Source organism: Acanthaster planci, linkage group LG18 (assembly GCF_054643075.1).
Source record: "Acanthaster planci isolate LZ-2023a linkage group LG18, COTS_SCS, whole genome shotgun sequence".
NCBI classification, from domain to species: Eukaryota; Metazoa; Echinodermata; class Asteroidea; order Valvatida; family Acanthasteridae; genus Acanthaster; species Acanthaster planci.
Window position 1 is genome coordinate 1,314,617 of NC_141794.1, and position 12,221 is coordinate 1,326,837.

General features: G+C 45.6%; 1 protein-coding gene across 2 annotated transcripts; it reads left to right on the forward strand.

Moving 5' to 3' along the window:
• Window positions 1-785: 785 nt before the first annotated feature.
• On the forward strand, window positions 786-12,190 carry LOC147796071 (uncharacterized). Of its 2 annotated transcripts, none has more exons than XM_087148555.1 (4): window positions 786-891; window positions 2,643-2,778; window positions 3,512-10,870; window positions 11,076-12,190. In XM_087148555.1, the coding sequence occupies exons 2-4, from the start codon at window positions 2,664-2,666 to the stop codon at window positions 11,129-11,131; spliced, it is 7,530 nt and encodes a 2,509-aa protein (XP_087004681.1). In that variant the 5' UTR covers window positions 786-891; window positions 2,643-2,663; the 3' UTR covers window positions 11,132-12,190. The 2 variants fall into 2 exon arrangements, with proteins under 2 accessions (XP_087004681.1, XP_087004682.1); XM_087148556.1 differs by having other exon boundaries at window positions 787-891; window positions 3,512-10,858.
• Window positions 12,191-12,221: the final 31 nt, after the last annotated feature.

Here is a 12,221-nt window from a genome sequence, read left to right on the forward strand (position 1 = left end):
CTTTTGTGAACGACATTTTGAGCTGTTTTCGTCGGGTAAAAATGTGAGAAAAAAATTTCGCATGGTAGGAGGACTTTCATACCCTGGACACTAGTCGCAATGCAATGTAGACGTCGTCATATCTGGGCTACATGACATGTACGTGTACAGATTTGAAATATAGGCTCAATTGCAGAATACCCTGCTACCGGTACATATTTTGTCAAAATATGTAAAAATTGAAAATTTTATAAAGAACGGACAACTTCAAAGCTATTGAATCATACGTGAAATGAAAGTGGAACTTGACATGGCTCCCAAGAAGGGAACCCAGGTTGTTATGTGCTCGGCTCACTACACTGCATCATGCGAATTGATGCTACATGTACATTGTGTTTGCCACGATTAAAAAGTTTCGTTTTTTTTTTAGCAGACCCAGTGGCATGTCTGTTGAATCATACTGAAGAATGAGTTGAAACGGTGATAGAAAGTACAGTCAACTCTCGGTAATATGAGCTCGAGTTAGACAAGACTCCGGTTTAGATGAGCATATTTGCCAGTCCCGACTTAATTGTGCACATTCGTATAAGGGAAAAAAATGTGTAATACAAGCTCGGACGTTACGAGATTTCGGTTAAGACAAGCATTTTTTGTGCACTGGCCGAGTGCAAATCTATTGTTATCTGTCCATTTAGCACAAGCTTTTTTGAAGGCAACTTGTCAATCAGCCAGTCCATTCAATTTTGAAAGGAGCTAATTTATGCATGTACAGGAGAACAGTGCTGCAGTTTTCCCTCACCGAATCGAGCCGTTTGTGTTCGGTGCTGCAAGTGAGACGAACAATAAGCGTTTGCGGTTCCCGTACCCAACGTAGAAATTCTGTGTGGTGGCTCTGGTACCACCTGAACACAAGTGAGTGCTGCCAAAAGTGCTACAGTGTTTAGGACAGTGGTGAACAAAAGAAATCTTTTGTTTGATTCCCCTGCCCCCCAAAAATTCCCCAAGCCCGAAGTCCCCCTGCCAGGAAACTAATAAAAATTGTGTTCCGTAACCAAAGAGCCGGCCAAAAAACTGCCTACCCTCCGTCTGAAAATCATTACCCGCTCCGCACCGTAACATAAAATTATCACCCCTTCCGATTTCGACATTTCTATAAATTCTCAATCGAAGAAAATCATGAGTAAACCGTGGTTTTCAGTCAAAAAATGTTTAAGAAAATAACAATCACAAGTTTTGAAGAAAAAAGTGTATCCCTCGCTAATAAATTTTCACCAAACCCACATGCCTTTCCAAAGTAAAGTCCAATATTTGCCCTCTGCTGTCCACACCACCAATAGCTGGTTCCTCACATTTTTATGTGCTACAAGCACAGCTGTGGTGTTGGTTACCAACTAAAATGTTAATGTACTTACGTTACGTGCATGCATGTGGATCTCATCACGGCGTGCGGGGCCCAGGACGTGTCTCTCCGAATCGACATGACTGGTGGAAATTCCGCTTCCTCCATTCTTACATTTTGTAATTATTCTTTATTTCAAGTCTTTATTCGTTAAACTGTATCTCACTTCCATAAACAAACTTTTAAAAATCAAATTCATGTAACAAAAGGGTACTATGTGGCTTTAAACAAAAAGTAATGCACACTTGTTGTTGTACACCTGTACCCTTTACGTACGGTCCATTGGTGATACATATGTCAAGCAGGACGGCAGCTTTCGTGTAAGTCTGGATAATACGAGCTAATTTAGTAAGTCCCAAGGCCGTCGTATTAACGAGAGTCAACTGTACACTAGGTATACACACATACATGTAGTGAAACACAATAAACCAATCATGGGCAAGTGCATGCATAAAGATCAATTTTTAAGCCGGTAACGTGTTTGTTCTAGGCGGTTCTTTTCGCACCTTGGCAGCATTCTGAGATATGTGTAAGTCAACCCCATGATTTATGCTGCTTGTTCACTGGGGTTAGGCTGTGTCTAAGTAAGCAGTTCACGGTTAACATGTCGTACGCCATCTTGTCAATGGGGCAAAAGAACACAAATTGCTAGATGTGAGTGCATAATCATCATGACTTGCAAGCACAACAGTTTTCGACTGATGTACGTGCTTAGCAACAGGTGTTCTTTTGGCTATGGATACAAGATGGGGCATAACACTGTGAAACTGGCTGCCATAGTCTCTTGCATACAATGTATGCAAGAGACTATGGCAACCAGTTCCTTTAGAGTCGTGTGTTACATGTATGTCTGGCTGCCGCCAACTGATTCTTTGAGCGGTCTTTGAGTCAAGCATCTTTAAACGGCTCTCAATATTTGGGACCACTGTGTTAATGAAATTAAAATTGTAAACCTTAGTAGAACTGTTGGCATAACATGCGTCTGAGAAAAAACCCCAGAAAATTCTTCCTGGAAATCCTACAAATTTGACCAGCCTTAGTTTGATGAGTTACATGTACAGTGGCTAATGTCAGGTACAAATTTTCATGGAATGAACAATCTGCCTTACACCTAAAAATATTATGTTAACTTGAACAACATTTAGGTTGTTACCTGCATGCATTGCCTCCAGGCACTGACCTTTTTGTAGATTTCTCATGTCACCAGTTTCAGTGGTTTGCTTTGCCATCTCTCTGATACAGTTTATTTGGTTCTTTCTATCAGATTAAGAAGTCAAGAGTCAATATGAAGTTGCCTCCCACTAAACTTGTCTTGACCTGCTCCGGCAATATTGCTGATGAAGACCTTGAGGAGAGATTACTCAAGATAAAGGCTACATTGGAGGATCTCTCACAAACAAGTGAGTTCTTAAAGGACCAGGTTTGATTACTTTTTTCACACCTTTCATCTCAACTTTGGGAGGCGAAATTAATGTGCAGTTTGGCTGCTCTAAAACTGGAAATTGCTGACGTGACTAGTTTTGCTGGCCAGCTCTCTGAATGTCCCACAAAACATCACCATGCTATTCATCTGTGACTGTTTTGAGTTTAGGCAAAGTGGTGACGTACATGTAGAGGCTGGCCCAACAGCAGTGGTCAGATATGCCATCCAAAATGCATCGCCAGACTGTACACACTTGATGAATGTGTTGAGTTTAGGACTTAAGTATAGACAACTGCTCGCTCTGTTTACTTAAAAAATAATGAGTGTACTTACATTTATAAGTTCGACCTCGTTTTGAGAATTAAAACCATTGTGTTTGAGGATTGATTTTTAACTGATTTAGGAATTGGTCACTGTGGATACATTGCCAAATGAATTTTAAAAAATTAAGAATACATGTACAGTACAATACCAGTGCATCTGTCACATAATTTGACATCCCACTGAAAGACCATTGGTGAAAAGGCCAAAGGATTAAACACAGACTTATGGACAACAGCATATTAATGTAAGTCCATGAAAAGATTAAGGATAATATGAGTTTTCTGTGTCATTTCCTATTCTTAGAAAAAAGGTTTTAAGTTACTTGTGTACGAAAGCGGTTTTCTGAGCCATAAGTTGACAATTTTAATTTGTTTTCTGCCTTACAGAAGAGCACTCTGTGAACCTGTCTAAAGTTGAGCCATGGAATAGTGTCCGTGTAACCTTCAACATCCCACAAGAAGCTGCTGCTCGCCTCCGTGAACTTGCTCAGCGAGGTGACCCTAACTTGCACAAGCTTGGCATTCTGACCATTCAGGTTGAGAATGGAGAGACAATCTCACTGCCCCCGCCCCCGCCTGAGGCACAACGAAGCCTGTTCTCGCCGCCGCCACCGACTCCATCGGGCACACCCCAGCTACCGCCTGGCCCCCCTCTTGTGCCCCCATCACCTACCCCCGTTTCCTCGCCAATCATTCCTGTGTTGACTCCCACGCCAGGAACAATGGTCCCTGGGCATGGACTTCCGGGATCAGTGACAGCCCCTAACTTTGCTGTGCCTGGAGTTTCTCTCCAGCAGCTCACCAGACCCTCCCTCCAGGGACTACAAGCCCAAGGAGCAGCCCCCCTCTTCTCTCAGCAGGGAACTGGCAACCTCTGGAATTCCATGGGCGTATCCCAACAGCGCCCCCTTCAACCTCCAGCCAGTTTCTGGAACCAGATCCCACAGTTTTTCCCACAGGTCGGTGTAACTCAAGCAAGTCAGCCACCACAAGTCATGCCAAGTGGCCCCCAAATTCCTCCTGTGTCACAGCCCAAGCCTCAGCCAAAAAAGAGGCGTAAGAGAACCAAGAAGTCAAACATTCAACCCCCTGAGCTGGCTGTAGCTGCAGGCCAGCCTTTACTACCACTTCCTCCTCAATTGCCGCCACTGCCGACTTCAAATACAAACACCCAGGATAATGCAGACAACTTGAGCACAAACAAACCATCAAATCTGACTCTACCACCAAGTCTTATCGACAATCCCATAAGTCCAAACACACCACCATCCACAGCTATGTCTACAAATGTCAGTACGACTGCACCAGTAGTTGCCTCATCTGCTTCATCAGGAACACAGTTCTCCTTCACAGACGTCCCAATGTCAAGAGGACTTGTGCCAAGCCCACAGACACAACAGCAGCAGCAGTTGCAGCAACAGCTCTTGCAGAAAAAGACAGATGTTGCTCTGACAAGCCCTCTGCTGGTCAATCTTCTTCAAAGTGATATTTCCGCCAAGCAGTTCCCTTTCTCAAACTCGTCAGGGAGCAAAACTACATCTACTGGGACTGACACTCCTACAACAGCACAGCCAGGGCCTCCAAGCCAAGACACAGTTGTAGCATCTTCAGCACCCGGTATTAATACTAGTTCACCATTTATGATAGGCAATGGTATCGGGACTCTTACAGCTTCAAACTCTGCCATTCCAAATATATCTCCATTTGTAACATCGCAGGGAAATGTGCCAGGTTTCATATCAACAGCAGGCCAGATTATCCCACCAAACACTCTGTTGCCAGCTCAATCAGGACAGCTGTCACAAGAGCAGCTGCAGTTTCAACTCAGTCAGTTGTCTGCTGCGCAACTTTCACAAGTACAGGCACAGCATGCTCAGTCCTTCCCTAGCCACTTGCCACAGACCCCAGTGGTGCCAGGTCAGAATCAGGTGCCTCCCAGTAACATGCAGTCCTTTCAAATGCCTGGTGGTCATCAACTGCAAGGCCAACTTTTCCCAGGACCCATGCCTCCTACTCAACTGCCCAATGCCAGGATGTCTGTTGGACCTATTGCAACTCCAGATCCCATGTCACAGAGTCAGATGAGACTTGGCGGGCCCATGTATATGGGGCACATACCTCGTGCTCCTATGCCATCAGATCGGACCCAGGTATCACCCAGTGACTCATCAGCGAGTCAGAGTAAAGGACAGCTATTTGTACACCCTGTGGGGCAGCTTCATCCTACATCTGCTCCCTTCACTTCAACAAGCAGTACCCCAGTACCTCCCCCAGTCAATCCCCTGGATACCTGGAATGCTGCTCCTAGTCCATCAGTTGTCAAAGAAAAGCAAGAATTACACGTGGATCCTCAGGCAAAGAAGGTCGAGCAGCCAGGAGTTTCAGATGCTGGCGCATCACAGCCTAAGTCGAACCTGGAAAAGAATGGAGAGGATTCCAAGAAATCTACTGTCCCTGAACCAGCTGAAGAGGATGGTCATGTGTTTGATGAAGAGGCTGCACTTCTTGGAATGACAGAAGCTGAGAGAGCCACGATGGCAGTTGCAGCTATTATTGCTAAGGAAGCTAAGATGGCAGCTGACGCTAAAAGTGGAAAAGCCCAGCAAAGCAAGGAGACACCACCTCCTAAATCTGAGCCACAACTATCTCCAATCACATCCACTCCAGCTAGCACTGTAGCATCCAGTGATGGAATTCCTGCAATTTCTCATCAACAGCCCACTTCAACTCCCAATGTCCCATCAACAAGAACTTTCCAAGAAACTCAGTTTAGTCGACCAACTTCAAGAGGTGGGCCATCAGTTCCACCTGTTGCTGAAAGGAGATCAGCAAACTCACCCATTCGCTTGTCTCCCCCTAAGATACCAGAGGGTTTGAAGCAGAGACGCACCCCTCCATCGTCAACCTCCAGACCAGTGCACACCCAGCAGCAGCCACAATATGGGCCCATTCCGGGTAGCTCTCCATCCTCTATGTCCTCAGGGATTGCAGGGTTACAGACCCTAACGTCTAGGACATTCTCTGCTGCTGGACAGCCCTCAATCCGGGACATGGCATTAAGTAGAAACACAGAGCACAACACTCTTAGTCAGTTTCTAAGCAGTGTAACCCCTCCCACTGAAATTCTTCAGATGGCACCGTTGTTCCGTAGCAACAAGCAGCAGGAGGTACCTCCTAAATCAACTCAAGGATTTCTGTCAGGCCCTACAGCTGTCTCCACTGACTGGCTTTCACTGCCCTCAGTTGATACTCCGAAGCCTCTTCCTCTTCCTGCTCAAATTGGTGCACGGACTCCAATGCAGCCTGCAGAGTTCAGCGCAGCCACTGAAAGAATGCTTGGCAGCATGCTAGACACACAGAAACCAAGTATTGGTAACATTGAGCGACCTCCAAATCAACCCAGAGTGATCACAACCGAGGGTATCAACTTCATGCACAAATTGGTTGGTAGGGCTCCTCCATCGAATCCCCAGAGTCAGCCTCCACAAAAGGATGCTCCAGCAGCGAAAAGTAACTCTGATGATCAGACCATCTTCAGTGATCAAACCAAAAAGGAAGACAAATCTCAACTCAAGGCACTACTGAATGAGATTGTCATCCCAGAGAAAGGCTCTTTTGAGAAACAGCTCCTGTCAGTTGACTCAAAGGCTGAAAAGCCCCAGGTTACTTTGGCCTCCACTTCAAGCGACTCACTTAGACAGTCTAGCACTTTTTCTCCAACCACATCTCATCAAATGGACTCTTGGCTTGGACTTAACAATCAAGCAGTGTCACTAGCTCAGGGTGCTTCAAGGAAGCCTGATAGTGTATCCCTAGCAGGTGGCATCACTACCTTATATATTCCTCCACCAGTGATGGGACAACAGCAGCAGTTGACTACCCAATCATTGCCAGCAGTACAGCAAGCTGCTGTAAGCTCTGCCACTGCAACAGCATCATCTTCACTGGAGGCTTCTCATCATGGAAGTGTGTCGTTGCTCTCAGGCCTAGGAGTAGAAGGTCATAAGGGCCAGTCAGACAGTGGTATGAAAAGCTTTGTCCAAACAGCTCCACCCGTGTACCCCAGTCAGCAAATTGGAACTTTGCCTCAGGCCAGAACTTTGCCTCAGGCGGGACCGGCACAAATGGCTGAGAACAGTGTACTAAGATTTCCCCAACAGGGTCTTCTAAGCCAGGCTGCAGAGAATATGGCAAGAGACACACCTACATCCCGACCCCAACATTTCCCACCACAGTCTTTTTCTCCAAGTATGTTGGCAAAGTCTCCAGTACCTCATCAGCAACCGCCTTCCCTGCCAGAAACCCCAATGACTGTTTTGGAACGAGCCCCAAAGATTTTGCTATCTCCTGCAACCCTTTCAACAGCTTCAGAAGAATTGATCAAGAGCCTTGGTGCCCATGGTACCATAGCCACCCTTCCACCTGAACCAGAGGCTCCTCCAGCTTCAGAAGCTAGTGGCACAAAGCAAGACAAAGGGTCTGCAGTAGAGCAACCTGCTCAACAATCACAGGAGTTAATTACTCCAAAACCCATCGAAGAAGCAGTCCCTGACTCTGCAACGTCTCAAAGCCCCTTACCACAAGCTCCTGTAAGCAAAGTAAGCACCATCCCCCAGTTAGAGGCTGCAGTGTCCATGCACCAGTCCTGTCACCCTCCAGCTGTGAAACCTGCACCATCAATTACTGCAACACAGTTACAAGCTGAACAGCAGCAAAGTCAGCGCACTGGAGTCCCACCTCAGGTTGCTTCAACAGAAAAAGAACCAGTAGCTTTAACTCCACTGGCCATCCCCACAACTACTTTCACTACAGCACCAGGGACAAATGCATCGGCATCACCAACCATAGCATTTCAGCAAGGGAATGAAATCTCCAATCTGACACAGACCTCAAAGTTGCCTCTTACACAGTTGGTTGGACCATCAAATACCTCCCAGCGAAGTACTGAAAGCCATCCCAAGGCTGACGTTCCAGTCATACAGCCACCATCGATGATCCCCAAGCAAATGACCGTTCAGACTCTACCAGCTTTGCAGGATTCAGTCTCACCAACAGGAGAAATGGAGAGTGTTTCACCATCATCACAAGTGCCAGAACAGTTTCTGCACTCTCAGGTGATGGGATTGAAATCAAATTATCAACCCTATTCAGCCAATAACACAGCAATAGAAAAAACATCAAAATCAAGTCCAGAGAAGTCAAAGCAGCTGAAACTGGATGCATCAAAACCTGATGAGTCAGAGGAAGATGTGGCAACGCAACAGCTGCACAAACTTACGTCTCAACAGCCAAAGACAACGCCTGGACCTGTGGCTAGTTTTGGCTTTCCAACAACACCTCCAGCAACTGCTGCATTACCTGTTAAACCTACAGCGTTCTCATCAGCTTCTAGCACACTGGTACAAGCCCAGTCAATCATGGTCAAAACTGCAGCAATGTCTAGAACCTCTGGTTTCCTGAAGGGGGCAGAGCAAACAGCACGTTCTGCCCGATCAAGAACACCACCCAGGGCATCGCTCACAGCTCTTCCTCCAAACACTTGCAACAATGAATCCCTTGGAAGCGCTAGTGCCTTGCTGAGCTCCATCGCCAAGTCGGCTTGGACTGTCACCACAGCAATGGCATCAGCAGCAAAGGCTAAGGTGGTGCCAACCCCAAAGGCAACTGAGAAGAATCTGACGCGATTGAGAAGATCTCCTGAAACTCTTCCTGTGGCGGGAAAAATGGCAGGTGGGGAGAGGGATAGGGGAGTTCCTGAAGGGCAAGCTCAACAGAGTCGCACACCTCCAGCTTTAGGTGTTGCTAAGCAGGTGCCAAAGATGCCAGCCACTGAATCCTCTCTAGAGGCTTCGCTGCCTTCGCTGAAGAGTCAAGAGGATAGTCCACCCACGAAAAGTGTTGTCAGACAACAGTCATCAAATCTAGCACCAATAGTCTCAATTGAACAAGCAGTGAGCACTGTTGCTTCAGTATTCAGTGCTGCTGTAGGGACACCCTTGGCCAAAGATGCACAGCAAGTGCAATGCAGTAGACCAGGCAGTGAGTCTGCACCTGCCCAACCACTGGCATATTCTCAGATATCAAGCTCGCCATCAGCTTCTGGCTTGTCATCAGCTCCTCTTGTGCATCCACTGGAAGTTGCATCATCAACAGCAGTGAAAGATTCATCAGATGGCAAGATCACATCTCCTCTTATTTCTCCACAAGTACAGCAGCTAGTGTTGCAGACAACAGATTCCCACAGTGATGTTCCACATCAATCTAAGACATTTCATGGTGTGCCATCTGTAGAGGAAATGCAGAAACCAAAAACTGGGGAGGAGACTAGTTCAAGAGGTGACCAAATAGTCCCGTCACAATGTGATTCAAATATTTTTATGTCAGTAGCTCCGCAAGGCTCTGATAACAAGACACCTCCTCAACATACTACCCCAGACATGGACTCAGTCCCCACATCAACAACTGTTTCTGTTCCCATGGTTTCTAGTCACACATCTGTTGGGGAAGCATTAATGTCACCCGCAGTAGAGACTATGCCCCAGAGTTCCCTGAATCTCCTCGATAAAGTGCCGGTGAAATCAACCAGTCAACATCGAGAAGCAACCATCACGTCTATGAGTCTCGGTAGCACATTCATGTGTAGCGCTCACCAAGTTCCTGTGATTTCATCTCTGTCAGGGATGGAACCTGCCCTTGCAGTCTCAATGGATACTGGCATAAGAAACACACAACCACCACTTACTGAATCTCGTAAACAGACTCACACCAGAGCAGTAGAGGAACCCCCTGCCAAACTGCCAAAGGAAAGTTTAGCCCCTGGAATAAAGATACAGGAAACACAACCCAATCAGCAAGACATGGAGGTAAAATCGGAGCCATCATCACTGGCAAAAACCAGTATTGCCTTACCTAGCCAAGATAAGAGCAGTATTGGGCAAGATGCCCTGCAAGGAGCACAACCTCCCTCAGTAACTGTAGACATTTCAGGTGCAACAGAGCAACTTGGACAATCAGAAGATAAGCAGGAAGTCTTACCATCAGACACTCAGCTTCCTCCAAGAGAAGTTCCCAGTACTCCTGAAGTGACAAGAAAGATTTCTCAACCTCTGCAGTCTGAGAGAATTCCAGAGGCTGTGCTACAGTGTGTATCTCAGACAAGTCTCGTCCAAACTTCCACGGAATCTCTCACAGAGAGCCTAACCATCAAGTCGGACAGCTCTCCAGAGCCTTCACTCTTAAGCAAACCTGATCAGATCACAAACCTTGTGGAGGAGGCCATTCAGGTGGACCCAGATAAGGGCAGTCTGTTCGAGAAGACTTCATCGCCTGGTGTTACTGCTGAAGCAACAAGCTGTCACCCTGGGCAAAAGAATCTAGTGCTCACAGCAGATGAGGGTGTTGAACCCTTACCCAGCCAGCTGAAGAAAACAGAAATGTTGGGGAAACCCCACGACAAGGAGCTGAGCAAGGATGGAGCGATCCGAACCGGGAAGGTGGAAGGTGACTTAGGTGACTTGGAGCCTCGGAGGACAAGACACACTTCGGAGGAAATTCCTGGTATGTCCACAAGGAGTCTGCGGAGTGGAAGGAGGTCCCCAGCAGAGCCTGTGACCAAAGGAAAGGAGGAGTCTTCTCCAACAACCAGAGGAAGAGGGCAGAAAGAAAAGGAGATTCCTGGCGAGTCAGAAGCTGATGCTTTATCAAGAAAGAGGAGTACACGTTCCTCAGGAAGGGGTGAGACAAAAGGTCTTTAACTTCCCTTTTAAATGCCTAAACGATAAGTTCAGATAAGGACTGTCTTGTAGAGAGGAAGTATCACATTGCATTTGTTAAGAACATGGTTCATGTTTGTCATAGTTTCATTTTCTTGACCTTGAGTTACACTTTCATCTCCCTCACCTGTACTGACCAGGATCTTTTTTTATTCTAATTCTTGTTCTTTTATTTTTAGATATGTATTATGGGCCGATCCCACAATATAAAAGACGCAAGACGAACCAGAAGTAGACAAGACTCCAACTTTAGTTTCATTCCCACAGCCATGCGGTTGGTAGGCTGAGTTGATGTTGCAGCATTTTTGGGGTGTGACTTGTTTCTCAATTATTTATTTGTCATCTTTTAGCACTTATTCAAATCTTGCAGCTTTTGTCGCTTTACAAAAGTAAAGTGCATGCAGACAGTTAAAACAGATGAAAAATTGGCTTTAATAGCTAAAGCATGAGGGCAATACGTCAGTGACAAATTTTTTCAGAATAGGAGAGAACCTCACTTGTGAAAGGGACTTCTACAACCACACCTCTGTCTATTGCTGGCATGTGCTTAGGTACTTACAACCGCTTAACGACCAGGACTTTGCTTTTGACTGAAGATTTTGAAGATCTTGCCCCTGAGCAGAAAAGACCATGCTTCCTAACGCCAAAGAGTAAGAACTGGGTACCAGCCGAATTTCAAAGTGACTCAGAACTTTTTCTTGAATGATCCCCGAGTTTCAATTGTGTTCATTTTTTTGTCATGCAGATTGACATGGTTGATCGTGAAAGTTATTTTTCAAAGTATGGTTGTACCTGTAATTACAGCAAGGTAGTCCTGCTCCTTCCCAGTATGACAGCGTTCAGAGTGGATTCGGGAAACACAATCCAAAATGGCCACCTTGTAAATAAAGCTCACTGAGATAATTCCACTCTGTATGGAAGCCACACGAGGGCGCTGTTGACTGGAATTTATTGACATTGTTCAAATGGAAATGCAAAGTGTAGATACACGTGTATATACATGTACATGTATTATGGTTCATTTGGGATTTTGAATTCCACTGAAATTTTTTCTTTTTTTCTTTTTATGGGAGTATAGGCCATTTTCCTCCATGAAATACTTATTCCTTTTAAGTCCAATAGCAATTGCGAACTCATCATGTAAATACTTACTGGTATATTTGAAATAGGAAGTTTTGTTTTAGAATAGGAATACTTGTTACATATCAAAAAGGATTGTTTTTAAAAAAGGACTGACTGTAGTGTACATTATTTACAAGAGTGAATAAAATTGAAGATAAATGTATGCACCAAAGGGTTTGGAAGTCTGTATAATTTTATTCACT

Bases quoted from the DNA above. Each gene is read 5' to 3' on its own strand.
- LOC147796071 (XM_087148555.1), top strand. From the start codon at position 2,664: ATGAAGTTGCCTCCCACTAAACTTGTCTTGACCTGCTCCGGCAATATT. The intron at 2,779-3,511 runs GTGAGTTCTTAA...TCTGCCTTACAG, and splicing joins GGAGGATCTCTCACAAACAA to AAGAGCACTCTGTGAACCTG. The intron at 10,871-11,075 runs GTCTTTAACTTC...TTTTATTTTTAG, and splicing joins AGGAAGGGGTGAGACAAAAG to ATATGTATTATGGGCCGATC.